The sequence below is a fragment of the Chanodichthys erythropterus genome, chromosome 6 (genome assembly GCF_024489055.1).
Source record: "Chanodichthys erythropterus isolate Z2021 chromosome 6, ASM2448905v1, whole genome shotgun sequence".
In the NCBI taxonomy this organism is placed as follows: domain Eukaryota; kingdom Metazoa; phylum Chordata; class Actinopteri; order Cypriniformes; family Xenocyprididae; genus Chanodichthys; species Chanodichthys erythropterus.
This window is the reverse complement of record NC_090226.1, coordinates 35,423,139-35,447,282: the sequence shown is the minus strand read 5'-3', so window position 1 is coordinate 35,447,282 and position 24,144 is coordinate 35,423,139. Positions and strand designations below refer to the sequence as shown.

At 39.5% G+C, this 24,144-nt stretch overlaps 1 protein-coding gene across 1 annotated transcript; it reads right to left on the bottom strand.

Annotated features, from left to right (window-relative positions):
* Window positions 1-111: 111 nt before the first annotated feature.
* Window positions 112-24,144, bottom strand: LOC137021820 (natural resistance-associated macrophage protein 2-like). Its single transcript, XM_067388798.1, has 16 exons — window positions 23,991-24,144; window positions 20,135-20,191; window positions 17,941-18,047; window positions 13,878-13,997; window positions 11,237-11,356; window positions 9,149-9,255; window positions 8,212-8,282; window positions 8,059-8,126; window positions 7,821-7,976; window positions 6,157-6,315; window positions 5,955-6,041; window positions 4,853-4,972; window positions 4,623-4,772; window positions 4,474-4,547; window positions 2,309-2,462; window positions 112-1,339 (listed from the first exon to the last, which is right to left on the bottom strand). The coding sequence occupies exons 2-16, from the start codon at window positions 20,166-20,168 to the stop codon at window positions 1,232-1,234; spliced, it is 1,635 nt and encodes a 544-aa protein (XP_067244899.1). The 5' UTR covers window positions 20,169-20,191; window positions 23,991-24,144; the 3' UTR covers window positions 112-1,231.

Sequence of the window (24,144 nt, the reverse complement as noted above, 5' to 3'; positions counted from 1 at the left end):
TCCTGAAATGTCCATCTTGCAGAGATGGACTAAATGATCTTCCAAAACTTCCTGCCAGATTCTGGAAGATAAATTCTTCAAACAGTGGTACAAGAGGATGTGGTGCTGGTCCTTCAGGAGTCACTCTCAAGCTGTCTGTCTATAAGGCCTATAAAAACCCAGTCTTCATGTATTTTATAACACTTCAGCTTGTGATTCTTATTAAGAGCAGGTCGCTTTTTAGGATTCTTCACCTAACCTAAGTCTCTGAGATCCTGACACGTCACACTTCTGAAGACTCCAGGTAGGTTTCAGTACTGGGAAATGGTGGCGCTGGAGACTAAAGGGTTCCTGATGGTTTCACACTTAATTCTTCACCTTAATTCTTAATTATTTTGCAGTTAACGTGTCTTTTCTTCTCCAGCTGTTTTTGTATGACCCCGCTGACCCAATGATCATTTCACTGTCCAATGGTCATGCTTTAACTTTGCAATTTCTAGTATTACATTAGTATTGAGTCCTTCTCATGAGTATTTAATCATTTTTGACTTTTATGTCTGAGTTAAATCTCTTTTTTGGCTCATTTTATCTGTAAAAGAAAACCTGCCTAATAATTCTGAATATAGGGCATTCTTCATTTCCAGCCTTCATGAACAATTATATATCACTTATAAATGATTAAAAACAATATTAATAGTAGTTATTAAGATCGATGTGGATTGGAATTGGTAAAATGTGCTTGGAAAAACATATGATCAGAAAATCAACTTGCCTAATAATTCTGCACACAGTGTAAAGAGCACTTACATAATATCGTCAGGTACTTGTATAGACTATATATGCATTGGCTTGTATAGCTTAATTTGTTTAATTGAAACTTATCTTTACCTACATTGCTGTACAATTATTGCACAATCTTGTCTGTTTGCACACAATACTGTATGTTGTGAGGTATTTTCTGTTTTAAAACACATTCCATGATTTAAAATTGTACATGCTGACAAATTAATAAAAGTCCAAAATGTACCAGCTTGAAGTTTAATGCTGAATGTTTTGTTGTGGTGTCAGACTGGTTCAGTTTTTACCCCAAAGGATGGTAAAAATAATGCATTTTATCGTAACATGCATTACTCATTAAGGCAAAAAGAGAGGATCATTTTAATACCAAACATGATTGGAAGACATCCAAAAGTTAGAAGTTTTCCTGAAGATTAGAGAGGAAACGATCAGCGTGAGTCAGTCCAGACGTTCATCAGGAATCGGACTCTGGCGGTTCATTGATGAGAGCGGCTGGTGGGAACTGACCCGAGCCTCTGAAATCCAGACAGCGCATGCCGAGAGCGATCAGACAGCGCCAGACCTGAGGACAGGGTGAAACGAGCATCATCTGACAGAAGAGCACACATGCCTCTCATCCACTAATAACTGTGTCTCTATAATATCGCTCACCGGAAATATACAACTGATTCACAACATGCACGCTCACACATTCATTTGTCTAAAGGTGTCTAAAGCCTTTGGTAATGGTAATGCACTGTCCAATTTCAAAACTATTTCACAGGATGAATTTTGAGTGTATGAATGATTTCATTGCTTCATTGATTTCACTGTTTGAATGATACCTATTTTAGGATTATTAGTCAAATGTGTGATAGGGGAAAAGTGGAATCGAATGAAAGTAAAGTGATGTGTAGCCAACTATGGTGTCCCATACTTAGTATATGTGCTCTGCATTTCACACACACACACACACACACACACACACACACACACACACACACACACACACACACACACACACACACACACACACACACACACACACACACACACACACACACACACACACACACACACACACACACACACACACACACACACACACACACACACACACCGTGAAAAGTGGGCAGCCGTTCTTGCTGTGGCGCCCGGGGAGCGATTGGGTGATCGGTGTCTTGCTCAAGGGCACCTCAGTTGTGGGTAATGAGAGTGAAGAGAGCGCTGTTCATTCACACATACATTTCCTGCCAGTACTGACACTCGAACCCACCACCTTCAGGTTACAAGTCCGACTCTCTAACCATTAGGCCACACCAAGTGTCACTGACAGTTTACAGGTTAAACCAACATGAGGATCATTACACTTTAACACAGACATGTTTGCAGTATTTAGAGATGAAGGTAAACAGAAGTTTAGGAAGGCTTCATGAAACTCTAGCGGGAGCTGCTGACCTGAAGGATCTGCACCACTGAGCCCTTCAGTGAATGATGTCAAATGGAGGAAGTTTTGACTCTAATAGTGTTCAGATGTTGTGCATGATCTCACCAGATAGATGACGAAGCACAGGTAGGCAAAGGAGATTAAGGCAGCGATGACGTAGAGATATATGTGCTCGAGAGCCATCACGTACACCACCACAAAGTATATGTTGATGGCACACACCGCCACGATGAGCACACTGCCACTGATCTTCCACCCGCTGCAAACACAGAACAGAGTTCACTCCATCTGAGCCAGGAGAACAGGACAGGACTGGAACAGTGTTGATCAGATCTATATCACAGCACCATCTACAAACCTGATTCCAGTAAAGTTGGGACACTGTACAAATTGTGAATAAAAACAGAATGCAATGATGTGGAAGTTTCAAAATTCAATATTTTATTCAGAATACAACATAGATGAAACTGAGAAAATGTATCATTTTAAGGGAAAAATAAGTTTCATGACACATCTCAAAAAGTTGGGACAAGGCCATGTTTACCACAGTGTGGCATCCCCTCTTCTTTTTATAACAGTCTGCAAACGTCTGGGGCCTGAGGAGACAAGTTGCTCAAGTTTAGGAATAGGAATGTTGTCCCATTCTTGTCTAATACAGGCTTCTAGTTGCTCAACTGTCTTAGGTCTTCTTTGTCGCATCTTCCTCTTTATGGTGCGTCAAATGTTTTCTATGGATGAAAGATCTGGACTGCAGGCTGGCCATTTCAGTACCCGGATCCTTCTTCTACGCAGCCATGATGTTGTAATTGATGCAGTATGTGGTCTGGCATTGTCATGTTGGAAAATGCAAGGTCTTCCCTGAAAGAGACGACGTCTGGATGGGAGCATATGTTCTTCTAGAACTTGGATATACCTTTCAGCATTGATGGTGCCTTTCCAGATGTGTAAGCTGCCCATGCCACACGCACTCATGCAACCCCATACCATCAGAGATGCAGGCTTCTGAACTGAGCGCTGATAACAACTTGGGTTGTCCTTGTCCTCTTTAGTCCGGATGAAATGGCGTCCCAGTTTTCCAAAAAGACCACAGAACAGTTTTCCACTTTGCCACAGTCCATTTTAAATGAGCCTTGGTCCAGAGAAAACGCCTGCACTTCTGGATCATGTTAAGATATGGCTTCTTTTTTGAGCTCTAGAGTTTTAGCCGGCAGCGGCGAATGGCACGGTAGATTGTGTTCACCGACAATGTTTTCTGGAAGTATTCCTGAGCCCATGTTGTGATTTCCATTACAGTAGCATTCCTGTATGTGATGCAGTGCCGTCTAAGGGCCCGAAGATCACGGGATCCAGTATGGTTTTCCGGCCTTGACCCTTACGCACAGAGATTGTTCCAGATTCTCTGAATCTTTGGATGATATTATGCACTGTAGATGATGATAACTTCAAACTCTTTGCAGTTTTTCTCTGAGAAACTCCTTTCTGATATTGCTCCACTATTTTTGGCCGCAGCATTGGGGGAATTGGTGATCCTCTGCCCATCTTGACTTCTGAGAGACACTGCCACTCTGAGAGGCTCTTTTTATACCCAATCATGTTGCCAATTGATCTAATAAGTTGCGAATTGGTCCTCCAGCTGTTCCTTATATGTACATTTAATATTTTCCGGCCTCTTACTGCTACCTGTCCCAACTTGTTTGGAATGTGTAGCTCTCATGAAATCCAAAATGAGCCAATATTTGGCATGACATTTCAAAATGTCTCATTTTCAACATTTGATATGTTATCTATATTCTATTGTGAATAAAATATAAGTTTATGAGATTTGTAAATTATTGCATTGCTTTTTTATTCACAATTTGTACAGTGTCCCAACTTTTTTGGAATTGGGTTTGTACTGTAACTAGTGATAGGACGTTCGACACAGACTCTGTCACAGAGGATTCGAAGCTTGTATCAAACTCTACTGGAGCTTGATTGGTTTTACCATAACCACGTGATCTGTGACGTCTGGAGCTTCGTTTTCACACACAACCACGTGACTGCTTCTATTCTGATTCTAAAACTCCTTGCACAGGTGTCATTCACTTCTTTGATAAGAATAAATCATGATGCAAATAAATACTATACTACATAATACATACAAACTAACAAACTAAATACTATGTATGTAATACTATATACAGAATATAAACACCCTGCCATCTCTTGTTAAGTGTTTTTCCATTATCATGTTGTTAACCGTTCAGAGTTAATAGAGTATGGATACTCACAGTCCGTTGGCGAAGTCGTTCATTAGTGTCTTCAGACTGGTGAAGGTCAGGATGGGGATCAGAGCGAACGGCAGCTGTTGGAAACAGAGGAGAAGGTCAGAAGAGCTTCACACGTTCAGCAGCGGGTCTACAGCGGGTCACACACGTACCAGAATGCTCTGCAGCACGTTCAGGAGGTCGTTCAAGCCTGTGAGATTCTGCACGTCCCGAAAGATGGCCACCAGAAGAGTGGGTAATATGGCGATGGAGCGCGTCAGCAACACGCGAGCGAAGCGAGACCAGCGCAGGTTCAGGAAACCCTGTGAGAAAAAACAGCTTGTACAGACGCACACTCACACAGGAACAAATACAGAGGAATGAAAGCTGTAGATGAACGTACCTCCATCACAAACTGACCAGAGTAGGTTCCCGTCATGGTTGAACTCTGTCCAGCCGCGAGGATCCCAATCGCCCAAATATACAGCGCCGCCGGGCCAAAAAAACAGCCCAAAACCACACCCTGCAGTCACAGGAAGACAAAAGAAACGTTCATTCATTCATTAACACACAAAGCTCATATGAACCACGTCAAGGTCAGAAATCTCCACTTCAGCAGCGTTACACACACGCCACACTTCACAGTTTTAATATATATTCTGAAGGTTTGTTCATAAATCATTCACCTGACTTGAACAACACTATATTCCTAAACACAGTCTGTTTAAAAGTATTTTCTGATTCATATCCAAAATCCCCTCTGTAAAAACTCTAATCAAGAGTTTGGAATCTGGCTCTATCCAAGGGTCAGATTTATGTTCTGAAAATGTATACAAATTTGTGCATTTGCATATTTCAGAAAACATGTCATTAAAAATCTTTGTAATTCTTAATTTAAATCAATATAAATTAGTTTAATTGTTTTCTATTCAGGTGGGGTGCCTAAAGCCAAAAGTTGAGTTATTGAATATGAACTTTTGACCCACAGGTGGCGCCATCACCAAACTCCTCAGCTCATATCATGCTACCATCATGCCAAAGTGCTGCACAGACACATCCTCAGGGTGACACGGTATTTCATAAAGCTTTTGAAAGCTTTCTGCCATCATGGCAAATTAAGATGTGACGAACATTTAACTCAAATTCAAAATACCAGACAAACAATATGGACTTGTGGAAAAATGCCAAGATGGCCTGTTGGACTGACAGAAAACCATTTGTGATCACAAACAGAGATTGTATTTTGTGAATATACAGTAGTGGGCAAAAGTGATGTCCGGCCGAAGAAAATTGACATCTTCACCCTTTATTAAAATATTATTATAAATATGTTAACGATTTTGTAATCATATTGCGCAGTTGTGCTTGAAGTCAATAGTTTTATTAGTGATAATAACGCAATGAAACATGACAAATTTTGCAACAATTTTTGGACAATGCAAAAACGAACCAAACAAAGAACCAGCCAAATATTTATAGATATATATAAATATTTATTTTCATACCCCTTTGTAGATGTCGACTTCGAGCGTTTCGTTGTTGGCTGGGAAGAGACCACTGTAAGGACTTCCGCTCTCATTACACTTCTGACCCTGAAGGGAACAAGTCAATGAAGAGTTTAAGTAAACCACAATTATACATTTATACATGAATTCAAATATACCAAAATAAACATCTCTAACAGGAAGCTGATATGAAAGTGCTCACCACTTCCATGTTTGTCTTGCCATAAAAGGCCTCGGCAAAGACGGCCACCACAAAAACGTTGATGAGGAAGGAGATGAAGAGCGCGATGGTGGACTCGATGAAGTTGTACTTGTTGGCCTCCTTCACCTCTCTCTTGTTGTCTCGATCGATGTCTCGTGACTGGAGCAAAGAAAAAACACCAATCAGACAAGAAACTCTTTTTGAACCTTTTAAACTGAATTATCATTCAGTTTACACTCGAAGTAGTTTGGTCTCTCTGGCGAGATGTGACGTCTCCATTCGCTCCTTCAGTGAACGAGGGTTACATATGTAATGAAGACGTTTTGTTAAGAGAGAAGGCTTTGGAAAAGTCATAATGCAAGGCAAGAGTACTGCATATTTATGAACTGTTTTAGTGGCATTAATTATGGGATTTGTTTCATTGTTTCAAATGGATCATATACACAAGTCTTTTAGGCAGTAGGCTACTCTTGAAAAACGAACAATATTGACAGTAACTAACAGTATAGTCCATTTATGATTTTATTGTTGCATGTTGAGGCATTTTAATTAGTTAAATATTTTGAAAATATTTATCTTTATTTTAGATATTTTATACTGCCTATTGGTGAAGTAGAATTGATCAGTGTTGACGGGGGATACATTTTATCCTCACCAGGGGAATAAATAATATAATAATAATAATAATAATAAACTTTATTTTCTATAGTGCCTTTAAAGGTTGCAAAGCATTTCACACAAAAATAAATAATAATAATAATAATAATAATAATAATAATTTAAAAAAATAATGTCATTTCCCCATAGGGGGGGAAATGCCATTATTTTGTAATTCAAACTTGTAACTCTTTCCGAGAATTTTACACCAAGATTATTAATAGATCTTCTAAGGAAGTAAATATGGGGAAGAATAATTACAATCACACAATTAATTCAAGCACTTATATGTATATACTTGATTTATAAAGCATACAAAGACCAACAGTCCCGTGTGTGGTGTGTGTGCTCGTGAGTGATGTGAGGATGTTTATGTAAAGTTTGAATCAGTCTCACTGGTAAAGCAGATAAAGCCCGTGAGCAGATTCCTACACCGTGTCCATTTTAAATCATCTGAGGTGAGCAATCTGATCCCAAACAACGATAAGCTCCATGATGAGACAGATAAAAATCCACAAAAATAGTCAAAAGTATAGTCCACTTGTATGTGAAATGAGCATGCAAACAACCTCTTTTGTTGAAAGGTGGCGCTATAGAGGCCCCTCCTCCACGTTTCTAAGTCTTACCCATGTCTGCTGGCTGGCAACTCTGATGTGTGTCGAGTTTCATGCAATTTGAAGCCAATAGCCTCAAAAACATCCAAAAAGATTATTTAAGTTTGATGCGTTGCCATGGCAATTGTATTTAAGATATCAATATATCCTGCTGCCAGTTGGTGGGACTATGACTTTGACTCACAGTAGTCACATGTGATCATCCTCCCACAGCAAACATGCAGCTGAAGTTTTATCCAATTCAATTAATGTATGCAGAAGTTATAACACACTTCCTGTTTTCCTTTTCATCCCATAAATTCATTTTAACACCACGGCCATCAAATATCCGTTGTGAACTATGCCTTTAAACCAATATATTTGATTTAAACAGGTCATGTGCAGTTCACTTACCTTAACCAGAGCAGAGTGCAGATAGATGTTATGAGGCATTATAACGGCTCCCACGATCCCGACGGCCTGCTCCAGCGCCGCTCGTCCACAGCCGCTGCAGTACGGCAGAAACATGCCCTTCAGAACCTCTCCCTGGTCCGGAGCCACACGCACATACTGCAAACAACCACAGACTGTCACACACTGCTGTGCTTCAAGAGCCGATCTACAGAGAACATGCTGCTGCTTAGTAAAGCACCTCGTAACCAAAGCTGAGAGCCATGACGGTGATGAGGAACCCGAAGAACGCCTCCAGCTTCCTCAGACCTGATGGAAACAAACCAGACATTCACATCAGAGCCAAGACACGGGTCGCTCTTCTCATTCTCACACTGCTTTAGTGCTGACGTACCGTACTTGTCCAAAAACAGGAACACAAAAGTGTCGATGATGGTTATCAGCACTCCACCCCACAGAGGAATCCTGAGGAACAAACAAGCTTTCTAAGGATCATCTCCATTTCTTCACATGCTGAATGAACTCAAACGGCAAATGTTAAAACTATCAGGGTTCTCCTCTCTATCTTGTCTCTGCTCAATGTGTCTTTGTTTGTGTTGTGCTTGAGCACATGGCTTTCCCAAACCAAGAGTTCTCTTTGTATCCCCAGCCGAGAGTGAGGAACAGGGTGGCGGAGGGATACAGAAAACTGTCGAGGTAACTATAGGTGAGTCGGCTGAGTATATATACCTCCTCTGGAGCGGATTTGATAGACCATTTGAACGTGCTCCTCCCAAACTTTGTTTATAAAACATCATTTGTCGAGATTGTCACTTGAGATGTAGACATGCTGACAATTAGCTGAACAAATACTAGTTTAATTAGTGACACTTAGCCTACATTTTAAAACCTTTATTTGAATATGGCAACATGATGCTTCTTAACTAAGAACTTTTACTGAGAACTCTTAGTGGTAATAAAATGTTTTGTGAATACGGCCCCTGATTTACTACAGCTTTTCTCAGAGGAAAACTGGGTTTGTTGTTTCTCTCCTTATGACAGAGGTAGACATGAAACAAAGAGTGTGTTGGTGAATAGACAGTGTGCACGATAATATCAGTGATATATTTCACAAATCTGCCACAGATGTACCATTAAACCTAGAAAACTCTTCAACTTAAAAACAGTAAAGATCTCATCTCTGCATGTGGAAGATGAAGATGCGACATGAAAAGATTAACATGAGCCTTTTAGATGAACATTTCTCCCATTGAATCTGGTGCCACATCTGTTTGCATTCAAAATTTTTAATAGTTTGATCTGTCGAACAGTGTTTGGTCGTGATGATGTACCTGCCGACCGACAGCAGATTGAGGGCGATGGCGGAGCCGATGACCTCCTGCATGTCAGAGCCGATAATGGCCAGCTCCACCGTAATCCACAGGATGATCCGCGGCACCTGCACACCACAGGAACAGGAAACACTTCACCACAGATCAACATCCCACAACACTTCAGTTAAACATTTTTTCACGTTTCATATTCTGACCTTAATATTTATTTTCAAACATTTGTTTACACATTTTTACATTTTAATCTGGACTAAAACATCCTACATATAATATCTGAATATGTTCTGATTCTTTATTATTGTTCTTTTGCACTTTAATCTGATTGAAATGTTTACTTTATAAACATTTATGTACAGTGGGTACAGAAAGTATTCAGACCCCCTTAAATTTTTCACTCTTTGTTATATTGCAGGCATTTGCTAAAATCATTTAAGTTCATTTTTTCCTCATTAATGTACACACAGCACCCCATATTGACAGAAAAACACAGAATTGTTGACATTTTTGCAGATTTATTAAAAAAGAAAAACTGAAATATCACATGGTCCTCAGTATTCAGACCCTTTGCTGTGACACTCATATATTTAACTCAGGTGCTGTCCATTTCTTCTGATCATCCTTGAGATGGTTCTACACCTTCATTTGAGTCCAGCTGTGTTTGATTATACTGATTGGACTTGATTAGGAAAGCCACACACCTGTATATATAAGACCTTACAGCCCACAGTGCATGTCAGAGCAAATGAGAATCATGAGGTCAAAGGAACTGCCTGAAGAGCTCAGAGACAGAATTGTGGCAAGGCACAGATCTGGCCAAGGTTACGAAAACATTTCTGCTGCACTTAAGGTTCCTAAGCGCACAGTGGCCTCCATAATCCTTAAATGGAAGACGTTTGGGATGACCAGAACCCTTCCTAGAGCTGGCCGTCCGGCCAAACTGAGCTATCGGGGGAGAAGAGCCTTGGTGAGAGAGGTAAAGAAGAACCCAAAGATCACTGTGTCTGAGCTCCAGAGATGCAGTCGGGAGATGGGAGAAAGTTGTAGAAAGTCAACCATCACTGCAGCCCTCCACCAGTTGGGGCTTTATGGCAGAGTGGCCCGACGGAAGCCTCTCCTCAGTGCAAGACACATGAAAGCCCGCATGGAGTTTGCCAAGATGGTGAGAAATAAGATTCTCTGGTCTGATGAGACCAAGATAGAACCGTTTGACCTTAATTCTAAGCGGTATGTGTGGAGAAAACCAGGCACTGCTCATCACATGTCCAATACAGTCCCAACAGTGAAGCATGGTGGTGGCAGCATCATGCTGTGGGGGTGTTTTTCAGCTGCAGGGACAGGACGACTGGTTGCAGTCGAGGGAAAGATGAATTTGGCCAAGTACAGGGATATCCTGGATGAAAACCTTCTCCAGAGTGCTCAGGACCTCAGACTGGGCCGAAGGTTTACCTTCCAACAAGACAATGACCCTAAGCACACAGCTAAAATAACGAAGGAGTGGCTTCACAACAACTCCGTGACTGTTCTTGAATGGCCCAGCCAGAGCCCTGACTTAAACCCAATTGAGCATCTCTGGAGAGACCTAAAAATGGCTGTCCACCAACATTTACCATCCAACCTGACAGAACTGGAGAGGATCTGCAAGGAGGAATGGCAGAGGATCCCCAAATCCAGGTGTGAAAAACTTGTTGCATCTTTCCCAAAAAGACTCATGGCTGTATTAGATCAAAAGGGTGCTTCTACTAAATACTGAGCAAAGGGTCTGAATACTTAGGACCATGTGATATTTCAGTTTTTCTTTTTTAATAAATCTGCAAAAATTCAACAATTCTGTGTTTTTCTGTCAATATGGGGAGCTGTGTGTACATTAATGAGGAAAAAAATGAACTTAAATGATTTTAGCAAATGGCTGCAATATAACAAAGAGTGAAACATTTAAGGGGGTCTGAATACTTTCCGTACCCACTGTACCATGATAGAAGCTTTAGCAATTATTATGGTATGAAAATGATATAGTCACATGCCTAAAGAGCAGATTTTAGAAAGCAATCATCTGAAGCACATGTATGTTGGTCTTGCTGATGAACGTACCCTGGGGTAATGGCGGTAGCAGACCTCGGCCAGGTGCATCCCTGTGACGACACCGAGGCGCGCGGCCAGGCGCTGCAGCAGGAGCCCGATGATGGTGGAGGCCAGCAGAACCCAGAGCAGCTGAGGGACAGACATTACATTACATTATCCTTACGTTATTTTTCTAAAAATTTCCGTAAAGGTACAATATGTAATATTTTATAATATATTTTATAATATAATATTGTAATATTGATACGATACCAATTTTAACAAACAATTATTGGCTGATTTCAATATGATATTTGTAACTTGCTCTCTTAATTTTGTCATTAACATTTGTCATTAAAATGGATAGTGTTTTGATCATGTTTCAAATCAGCAAAGTTAAAAAAAACATGCATTAAGTTATACTAGTTTATTGCAGCATCATCAAAATTTCTAATGAACATGGATTGGATCCATTTAACATTCAGCAGGCCAACATTAATACATGAATACAACAGAACAAATTTAGCCTACATATGAAATAAGCTGTGCTTTAGGTAGGTTTAAAAGTTTTCAGAAACAGAAATGAAGTAAACAAATGTAAAATAACACTGCATATTCTTCACCGTATAAATTAAATCCATATATTATTATTACACTGAGACAATTCTACTATATAACAGCAATATATTTCTGTCACAATTACTTAAACTAGACTTTCATTTTGACGGGTTGCAGTGAAGACTTTCGAGTTTCTGTGTGTTTGTGATATGACGATAGATTTTCTCAAATGAAACGGTAAAATTCTAGCAAAGTGACTCTGGAGATGAAGTTCATGCATTCATGTCCTCATTTAGTGAGGCAGCAGAGGCTGAAAACACAAGTGTGTGTGTGTGTGTGTGTGTGTGTGTGTGTGTGTGTGCTTTTGTTTATATTACATTGTGGGGACCAAATGTCCCCATGATGTAATATAAACCTGAGTTCACCTACATCGTGGGGACCAGCCAGCGGTCCCCACAATGTAAATGGGTTTATAAATCATATAGAATGAGTTTTTGTGAAAAAGTAAAAGTTTGCACAGTTTCCTGTGAGGGTTAGGTTTAGGGGTAGGGGCAGGGTAGGGGGATAGAATGTACAGTTTGTTCAGTGTAAAATGCATTGAAGTCTATGGAAAGTCCCCACAATTCACAAAAACAAACATGTGTGTGTGTGTGTGTGTGTGTGTGTGTGTGTGTGTGTGAGGTAGGCTCAATGAAACCGCATACAGAGACACGCAGAACATGCAGGTGTCAGACACAGACTTGCAGGTGAACATAACTGATGGTATCAGCGGTCTTGGCATGTTGCAGGTTTGAGCTGGAAATGAAGCTGACGGGATGAACAGGAAGACGGGCAGAAGATGATGACAGGATCAGAACTGGATGGCAGGTAAATAGCAGTTTCAGGTGAGTCTGGTATGGTCTTGACTGAGACGAGTCCAGACGTGGAAGTGAAGGAACGGTGATCTAATGAAGTGTGGATTGATGATGACGTGCAGGTGATCAGTATTCTGGTGAGTGTGAACGAGGACGGATCTTGTGTAGATGGTGTGGTGACTGAATACGGCCCGTTACATATTAATCCTTTTTGTCTTTTGTTGTTTGATTAACATTAAAACGCAGGCAGCAGCACAGCAGGAATATAAGATTATGGATTAATATTTGATTACGCAACAGACATTATACAGCTCAATGCCTTCACGCAGTTAATTAATAAACCATCAGCCTTTTTCATGCTACAGCCGATATGCCGATGGTTGTAAATTGATCAAAAAACGGCCGATAAATATCGGCAGCTGATACATTTGTGCATCTGTAGTAAAATTGGTAACATATTCACAGATTTGAATTTCTGAGATCAATAACTTGTGAGCTAAACGTTAAAAAACAAATAACACCTCTTTCCAAATGTAGTAATGTAGACAGCGAGCTACAACCTAATTTTACTCAAATCGAGCCTTCCTCCGCAAAAGTTTCTCAGGGGAACGAAAAAGGCTTTGAAAAATATTTTTTCCTCCCATCCCTTATTTTCTCCAACACTCCATATTTCATTAATCAAATCCTTTATAAATTAGAGCATTAATCTGACTCACATTGAACTGTAAGATGCAGTTAACACCGAGGTCATGGGTTCGATTCCCAGAGAACTGATGAAACGCAGAGCTTCACTGCAGTGTGATTCTCTTTGGACAAAAGTGTCAAATGAAAACATGTAAAGGATGAAACAGGAGCTGTTGCTGTTTTAACCGCAGTTCTTCTGACGATGTGCAGTTAAAGATACACATTAAAAAAGCTGATAAATGTATGAAGTAATACAATGTGTTACAACATTTTTTGTTTAGTATTTTAAGTAAGGTGCAATTATTTGACTGCATTTGTTTCACCTCTACAAGGTCACCAAGAAGTGTGTGTGAACACCTTGTGAAAGAAGTACAATATGCATTTCTGATTTGATACATCTGTCCTGTTGAAATCTGAAATGATTTGTGTTTACACATTTGGGAAAACAAGAACGCTCTGCGTTGCTAATGTTTGATCTACAGGAATGAAAGATCTCAGAGCATCAGAAATGACCATCGTGTTATTCAGATGTAATAAACACAAGTGCAGATGCTGTACATGAAATCTGGACTCACCTTAAATCCTGCTATAGCCCCACACTGAAGGTCCGACTCGATGTTCCCAGGGTCCAGATACGCAATGCTCATCAGAAAACCCGGTCCAGTGAAGGCCCAAAGTTTACGAAAGCTAAACATCTAGAGAGAGGCAGAGTTCAACACAGCGATCCATTAGCATTCACATTCATCTCGATCTGGACTCCAGAACATTCTTGAGATGTGCATGTGATGTGACTGCAGGAAAATGTAAGCATGACAACACTAGCTATCCCTGAGTCCCAGTGTGCATATCCATCCTTAATAGTAAGTGAGATTAAAATAAGAGTGACACAAAGCATAGTATTTTGAAAAGAGTATACCAAAAGTCCCTGGATGGTCTACTATTTCTGGTAGATATTCGAAGTTTGAATTCAGTTCAAAGTAAAAAGTGTTAAAAAACTACAAAACATGGTGGATATGCGTGACCAATGGTGAGAGGTCTGAGAAATCAGTTTAACCTGATAAAAAACATTTATTTAATGTTATCATGTTATATTTCATCTGCAATAACAATGTGGACTTTTATAAAGATCTGTTTGGTCATTAACTTTTAAATGCATGAAAGACCTGCGATCATCGTGCTACTGCATTTCTCTCAGGTACGGTAGGAAATTAAATTACATGTGGTAGATTTAAGATGATTGACAGGCCAGTTTACGGTGCCAGGATGTGTGTCAGGATGCAAAGACGCAATTGTATGATGTGATAGAATATCCCAAAGCTTGTAAGTATGTATTTTTTCTTTACAAAAAGAGTACATACTTTCAGGGCATAGTATAAGTAGGAGAATTGGGACACAGCATGTGTTTCCAAACACTATTTCAGGATATTGCATGAAAAAACACTGGACGGAAATGCCAAGATGCACATAAATTCAAAACAAAACAAAACAAATTGTATGCGCTCAATTGAGGTGGATTATTATTTTTTCCATCTGTCACTAGTGCATCTCCTGAGCTGACGTCACATATAAGGGCTGTTATGCTTGTGTGGAAATGGGCTTTGTTTCCTCTTTTTCCCCGTGTTTTGCTTTCACTTCACAACTATCCTGATACAGGAAATAAGTCCCTAAACAAGGTCACATGATTGCTTCAGTTAATGCTGAACTGAGTCACATTCGTATCCCTCTGAAGAACACATGACGAGCGTCCAGAGTTATGCTGTTTTCACAACACTTTTTCCACTTGTTTATTCAGAATCTGTTCCTCTTGTATAAGCTCGAAGAAACCAAGATGTTTTGAGTTTTGAGACCAATTCATGAGGAACAATGTAGCAATTATAAACCACAATCTGGCAAAGCAGTGTGTTCTTACCCATTACCCACACGTGACTGATCCCTCATCAAACTACACTGCCATCATCTCTTCCTCTTCACTGCTGCTTACAGCACCAAATAAACATGAATGAACATCAGAAGGAATGCTGAAATATACAGAACAACTGACTGACATGAATCATGTCTCACGTAATCCATCAATCAGTGTTTCAGCCTCAGGAAAGATGTTAGGCTGGAGGGCAATGACACATACCATCACATTTACCTCAGAAGAGCAAATCAATGACTATAAACTTGATAGTCAGCTAGAAAAACAACTCTAGAGAGAAGCAGTTTGATACATGTATGCACTATATTACATTTTTTCTTAACCTGTTCATCCGGAACACATCCGGGGATTTAAACTGTACTTGGCTAGATGTGAACAGCAGCGAGCGATGACGTTTCACAAGTCCACAAGAATACAAGTACAGACAAGAACGCATATTGAGAAACGGCCATTGGTTATGCAGCACGTTTGAGCTTCCAGAAGAGGTTTGTTCTTGTGCGTCATTCAGGTTCTGCTTATGTTCGCTGATCAAATGTTTACATGTCAGTGAAAGCCTACATTGAATCTGTTCATCATAAAAATCGATCGAGTCTCTTCAGAAATTTGTCATAGAATTATTTCATATATATAAATAATAAAACACTGTTAAATGCCCAGAACGAACAAATTAAGGTCTTCTCAGGTCCATTCGGTACAAGCACATTTATTTAAAATTACCCAAGACCTGAGGCTGCTAATATCAGACCTGACCCGTGTCTGAGGCACTTGACAAAGTTTTGAATCCAAACCCGCTAGGGTCGGACCCAGTGGCGTACCGGAAGTCTGTGAGGCCCCCCCGCAAAGAATGAGATGGGGCCCCTCCCACAAGCAGTGATGTCATGTGTTAAAATTTGTTGTGCACCTGAGTCCATCTCCCCCACAGTTTACAAAAACTGATTTAACAGTGAATCATGTGGTGAATTATCATTGCATTGATTCATTTGATGTTATTATCGAATAATATTATAGCCTAGCCTATGATAGGCCTATATAATGTTTAGTGATTTTGATATCGCAGACTAAAATACTTGCAGGAATAAATATTTAGGCTAATTTCCTCATTAAAACCAAAGGAGCGCCAAGAGAACGGAGAACAGCCGCAACGAGCACTGGCCATGATTTCAGAAACAACACATTCCAGCGGATAGATCGCCTCTTATTTAACACAGACCTACAAATTTCTTATCAAATGGAGATGTTTCTTTCTTTTAGGTACAGTTATTCGCCGAGTTTAAATACATTTTTGAGACGTTTCAGAAAGATTCTCACAGAGAGACACCTGAAAGCGCACCCTGTTTTTATTTATTCTATTTTACAAAAGTAGCCTACAAGGTGTTGTTATTGTGAGCGTAAATATAAAATAAAATTGTAAAAAAGTAGACCATTTGTAGTCTTGCACCAATCTGTGGCTATCGCCAAAAATGACGGAAGGCCTGTTTTAAGTTGTTTCTGTCATGAGGGGAAAATCAGACCGCGCCGGCGCATTCGTCGGCCAGAGGGAAAAGTAGCCGATTTAGTTTCATATTTATATTTAAATATTGGGCTATAGCCTAATATTATTTTTTTTAAATGTCACCTATGTTGATTATGAAAAGTGAATAGCATGACGGATGCGCAATGTGAGGAGACATGCAGCGGGTCAGACATGAGTTTGACCACTTCATTAAGTTTTGTTTTATAGTAAGTCTTTCTTTAAAGTAAATTTTGTTTTGTAGAAATTGTATCTTAATTTCAATCAATGTTTCATCAACCAATTGCCTATATCTAATAAATAGGAAGAAAACCAAGAACGTCGGTTGTGGAATGGATTGAAGTGCGTAACAAACGAATCCATGTTTCCGCGGCCTTTGAATAAGGCTGAAGAAATAGACGTTTTTCTGTTTTTATTAAATTTCTTTATTACTTTATTACATGTCTTTATTACTTAATTAATTGAAAAGATATTTTTGTGTCTAACAATATATTTCAGCTGGTCTAAATTCTAAGTTAGACACAAATTTGCGTATAGGCGTATATAAGGTTCCCTTCTAGACAAGCGCATAAATTGCTGTTTCGGCCACAAATTTTCAGTAATTTCGATCGGTGCATCAAATGATGTAGGCCTAAACTAAATTCATGTAGTTACAGTAAAAGAATAAAGAAATAACTAGACTTATTGGCTAGGCTACATTTGGAAAAGAACTTCAGACATTCCGGTAGCTGACCATTATCAGAGCTGGCGATACGTTTGGGCAATATATAATAATATAAATAACAATAATAATGTCTCAGCAAAGACCGAACATATTTATTTGTCTCGGCACATGTCTGCTAACAGTAACACAGTGCATCAAAGCTTGCTGTTGTCTTGGCTACCTTACAAACGGCGATGGGAACAACAGTGATGAATTTTTCCCCCTTTTGTGGTAATTTAGCACTATTTTCTATGATCTTCTGCTTGCATTTATGGGCTTCAGTTGGATGCTTTATTTTCAGTTGAGCTCAGTTCCAAAAAAAAGCAAAGGCTATAAAGTAGTCTAGCCTAAATAGGTGAATCTGCGACAGGGCCCATCATAGGGTGGGGGCCCCCATGCACCGCGGGGGCTGCGGAGGTGTCCCGTACGCCACTGGTCGGACCTTAGGGTTTCGGATGGAAGTCCTGTGAAGACCTCTAGTCCACAACGCTCTGCTTCAGCTACCTTTGCCGTGTCATCCTCCGGGATGGGAACCCTCTCATCGAAGTATGTCGTGATGGGCTGGTCCTGCCGAGACACCGGACTGTAGAGGGCAGGATCCCGCTGGCTCTCTGAAACAAACACACATCACACGCTTCACTGCCACACTTACAGCACAGATTAGATATAGACATACTTAGAGTGTCAAAAGTAGTGCAGCGGTTCAGAATGACTGATCCTTGAGACATGGCAGAAACACTCACGCTTCAGTCACGTGAGCCGCGGATGAGGTTTTCAACACATGAACTCAAATTAACAACAAATCATCCTGCACAGTTAATGATCTCCTGTAATATAACAAACCTCCCATTTCCATCCATGAATGACATTATCAAACCAAAAATGCCCAGAAAGCAAACACTTAGTAATCAGAATCAGAAAGAGCTTTATTTCCAACTGTGCTTACACACACACACAAGGAATTTCTCCTGGTCCTGAAGCTTCCAGTGCACATAAGGAACATAGTAATAAAATTTAAGAATAAAATATAAAGACACAGGTTTACCCAGGTGAAAAAAGTACATTTCTATAATATACTTAAAGTGCTTTATTTTCATGCACTAATTTAAAAAATGTATTTAGATACCACTTATAGTACATTTGAACCCATAGTGTACTACAGTGGTAGCTAAATGTATTTTTTTAAAATATAAAAAGCACATTTTAGTTCATTTAGTTCATGCTGTCTCAAACTAGCACAGTTGACTACACTTAGATGTTCTTAAGATGATCTTAAGAAGTACTAAAGAAGAATTTTTAGTATATTAAAGGTACAATATGTAATTTTGTCCACTAGAGGTCGCTAGAGGCATATTCAAAACAAAGGCGTAGCTTGATGATGGCAAGTTTGAGCGCAGAATCTTGGGACGTGGTCTTCACCTCAACGGACGGTGCAAAAGAACAGAAATAGGACTCGGGCAGAAATCATGTTCATGGATGCGATTATTAACGTTACTGTAGTGCAGTGTTTCTCAACTCCAGTCCTCGGGACCCACTGTTCTGCACATTTTGTATGTATCCCTTATTTAACACACCTGATTTAGATCATCAGCTCATTAGGAGAGTCTGCATGAACTGAATTGAGTGTGTCAGATAAGAGACACATACAAAATGTGCAGAGCAGTGGGTCCCGAGGACTGGAGTTGAGAACCACTGCTGTAGTGTGAAGCAGAGCTGGAGCGATTGATCAACACACACCTCACGAGCAGCGGGACTTTTATTATGACACAGTCGCTGGCGCCGCTTCCGCTTTTCCGGTCATGAGTATGAGGAAACGCAGCTCTGTTTATCATATTAGATACATTTGAGGGAAGGTTCGGTGGGAAGGTTCTGGCGTGGCAGCTTTGGCATGAAGATGCTCTGGCATGGTGGTCATCTTGTGAAGAGACTCAGACTTGGCAGACATGACGTGAACAGCCTCTGGCTGAGCAGGCATAACATGAAGAAACTCTGGCTTGGCAGCCAACTTGGCTGAAGACGCTGTTATAGCGGCCATCTTGTCAGAAGACACAGGTGTTGTGGCCATCTTGTGTAAAGACAGGAATAGCAGGCCTGAAATGAACAGTATCTGGTTCAACAGTGTCCTGACAACACTCGCTCCTGCTCTGCTTCATACTACAGTAACGTTAATAATCTCATCCATGAACATGATTTCTGTCCCGTCCCGGTTCTTTTCCACTGGCTGTGAGGTGAAGACCACATTTCCCAAGATTCCACGCTCAAACTCAGTGTTATCATCAAGCTACGCCTTTAGCTGCGAAAAATTACATACGGCGGCTTTAAAGCATCTAACAATAGGGGTAGCGGAGCTAAATTAGATTATATAATTTATAGATTTTATATAGGTAAAGAATGGAATAATAAAATTACAGATGTTTCTATTTTAACTGCTGGGTTTTCAGTTCATCATTTGATATTAGTTGTTTTGAATATGAAAACAATTTCAAAGCCAAATTATTTTTGGCATTTTAATATTAAATGATTACAGGATGCTTTATTTTGTGAAAATTGTAATTTTTTAAGTTAAAAAAGGTTTCTTTTGAAAATGTGCATATATGTGGTGGGAGGTTGGTAAAGCAAATATAAGAATCTTTTGTCAAAATTATATTTCACATTCTACTTCTATAGTGAAAGCAGCAGGATGTGATGCGTGTCTCACCGTCCGGCACATCCTCATTCCGTTCAGTCTCCATGAGCTCCGAGTGTCTCCGTCAGACTGAAGACAGAAAACACAGACACATCACTGATGGACACGGGTTGCACACAGAGCTGCAGGAGTTACTTCAATGTTACACACTGTACTGTCACCAAATTCAGTTCACACATCACTGATTTTGAGGAAAATCAGGTTGTAGCTGCTTCTCTACATTACTACGACTGAAAAGAGATGTTATTTGTGTAGTAACAGCGTTTAGCTCACAGGTTATTGATCCGGGAAATTCTAATCTGTGAAAATGTGACCAACTAAGTCATACAACTTGAGATTGGCAACTCAGAGACCACATCTAGAATCAAAAGAAGTGATTATCAACTGTTCAAGTTAACTGTGCTGAAGATAAACTACAGTGTCACAGTTATGTTCTGTGCCAAAATTTGGCCCATTTGGCTGCATTTCTAATTATTGGGGGGGGCTTGACCCCTCAGTGTCTATGGTGGTTACGGCTCTGACCTATTGGGAGAACCTGTAGGTGTGTGTGAAATCAGATATTGAGCACCCCCATATCTCGTCTCGTAACACCTCTGCGAAGATTCGTCTGTGAGAATCAGGTTCCTCCTATCGAAGCTTCGAATCGTCGACTATTCACGGTCACCCTACTGTAATCCTGTTCATCGCCATCACCACAGATCTCAGCCAGTCTACAGCCCCGTCACTGCCCAATGTTTGCAGCCCGGTACTGTCTCCGGTAAACGCCTGCTCTGACATCGAGCTGCAGAAGTGCGTAGTTACTTTAGTATATTTTTGGAAAAATTGTACTTTTAAGAGTAGATTTAAATGTGGGTACTTTAACTTAAGTAGGCAACATTTCTAATGAAATAGCTGTAGCCTACTTATGCACCATTCACAAAGACTTGATCAAACAAGTTGGCAAAACTCCATTCGGAAGGGCTCATCCCTATGCCTCTTTGCCCTCTGGAGTGAGAGCTTCGAAGGGATGAAGGGTGTAGGGGTCAAAAACACCCTTCATGAAGCGGTTTCTCACTCGGGCATTGGATGAAGTGACAGTGGACCTACGGTCAATTAAAAGCAAATCTGCAAATGCAGCCTATAGTTTGCCAGCGATGAAGATCTTTATTTCAATTCATACAGCCAATAGCTGGCATTTTACAACCAAACAGATTACGCCACGATAACACTCCAAAGAATGTAGCATTTCTTTACTGGTTTTTGGACATGTATCTTAATTTACAGGTGCTGGTCATATAATTAGAATATCGTGAAAAAGTTCTTTTTTTTTATTGTAAATTATTTTAAAAAATGAAACTTTCATTTATACTAGATTCCCTACATGTAAAGTAAAACATTTCAAAAGTTTTTTTTTTTTTTTAATTTGTTGATTAGAGCGTACAGCTAATGAAAGTCCAAAATATTAGAATATTTACATTTGAGTTTCATTAAATGAGCATCCCTACAGTATAAATTCCGGGTATCTCTTGTACTTTGAAACCACACTAATGGGGAAGACTGCTGACTTGGCAATGGTCCAGGAGACAATCATTGACACCCTCCACAAAGAGAGTAAGTCACAGATGGTCATTACTGAATGTGGTGGCTGTTTACAGAGTGATGTATCAAAGCATATTAAATGCAAAGTTGACTAGAAGGAAGAAATTGGGTAGGCAAAGGTGCACAAGCAACAGGGATGACCACAAGCTTGAGAATACTGTCAAGTAAAGCCGATTCAGACACTTGGGAGAGCTTCACAATAAGTCAAATGAAGCCGGAGTCAGCGCATCAAGAGCCACCACACTCAGACATCTTCAGGAAAAGGACTACCAAGCCACTTCTGAAACAGAAACAACGTCAGAAGCATCTTACCTGGGCTAAGGAGAAAAAGAGCTGGACAGTGAACAGTGGTCGAAAGTAAATTTTGCATTTCATGTTGAAATCATGGTCCCAGAGTCTGAAGGAAGACTGGAGAGGCACAGAATCCAAGCTGCTTGAAGTCCAGTGGGAAGTTTCTGAAGTCAGTAATGATTTGGGGGGCCGTGACGTCTGCTGGTGTTGGTCCATTGTGTTTTATCAAGTGCAAAGCCAATGCAGCCATCTTCCAGGAGATTTTGGAGCACTTTATGCTTCCATCTGCTGACAAGCTTTATGGAGATGCTGATTTCCTTTTCCAGCAGGACTTTAGCACCTGCCCACAGTGCAAAAACCACTTCCAAGTGGTTTGCTGACCATGATATTACTGTGTTTTATCGGCCAGCCAACATGCCTGACCCCTGAATCTATGGGATATTTTCAAGAGAAAGCTGAGAAACAGTCGATCCAACAATATCCAGATGATCTGAAGGCTCAATAGTGCCTCAGCAGTGCCACAGGCTGATCACTTCATGCCACACTTCACTGATGCTGTAATCTGTGCTAGAGCAAGTCATTTGCTGTAATATGTGCTCAAGTATTGAGTGCACAAATGAACATACTTTAAAGAACTTGAACGTTTGTTTTTAAAATCCATTTTTTGATTGATCTTAGGAAATATTCTAATATTTTGAGAGACTGGATTTTGGACTTTCATGAGCTGTATGCCCATTATCATCAAAATTTAAAAAATAAACTTTTGAAATGTTTTACTTTACATGTAGGGAATCTAGAATATATGAAAGTTTCATTTTTTAAAATAATTTACAATAAAAAATTAACTTTTTTTTACCCACTCATTTGTGGGCAGCCTGTGAGCAGTGGAGACGCCAAAGACCTGTTGAAAATAAACTCTCAATGTCCTGTTCTGTTTAAAGAATTGAACTCTGTTATGGTTTAATATGTCTGATGAAAGCTTCATGCTCAAAACAACTTTCACAGTTATGTTTGGGAGGTGTTTCACTTTTAAGCAAAGAATGTAATAAATTTATTCATTAACTTTCTCAATCTCGAAACTTAGTTTCTCCAAAAGGGAAATTTTTGGGGGGGTTCTAAAATAGATAACACTCAATGGAGGAAAACATGGTTATTACTTTATAAATACTGTATACCCAATAAAGTGCATTTTAAAAGTTTGCTTAATATATGCCCTTGTAATGCTTTTGTGTCGACATTTTGTGATGTAGCTGATATAAAAAAATGAAGATATTTGTCATTTATTTTTCTCATGTAATGTTTCATCACTTGAGTTCCTGTTGTTTTTCTAAAGTTAATATGAACTGTAATTTACACATTAAGGATGTTGTTCGCTTTTTTAAAAGCCAAAACAAATCTAGAATCTACTGTTAGCTTTCTTATCCTTGTTTTCACAAACAAAGATTTCTTAAGAAAATAGCTATAGATTTCATATGTGAAGTATAACATTTAATTAAATCACGAAGAATAATTAATAAAATAAAATGTATTTTTTTTTTGAAGAGGTATGATGAGATCTTTCATGTACCATAATTAAAACTTGTTTTTTATCCTCTTCCTTATGTTCTTAAAAAATTGTATTACATTAATATCATCTTTGAATCTTTCTGTTTGTTGCAAAGATATCTAATTATGATAATAATAATTTAAATATCTATCTAAATAATAACATGCTCTCTCTCTCTCTCTCTATATATATATATATACAGAGCATGTTATATAGTTAGAAAATAACGTGAAATGAGCAACTCGAGTAGTTTTTTCATTGAATACTTTTTACTCTTACTCAAGTAACTATTAAGATTTGTACTTTCACTTTTACTTTGATTAAATATTTCTATGAGTTCTTATACTTTTACTTTGGTACAGTTTTTGGATATACTCTACCCATCTCTGACGAACAGATACAAAAAGATGAAATTACACTGCAACAGAGAGAGAAAGCGAACAGTGTACTTACAGCTCAAGAGAAGATGACTGATCCAGTGATTTCAGTCAGTGCTCTGCAGTGAGGGATTGTGGGACACGGAGGAAGCGCTCGTGACTTCATCTGTGAAAATGAAGTCTTTGAATGATCTGTGGTGATCCCGATGGCACAGACACGCCCGGAGTCA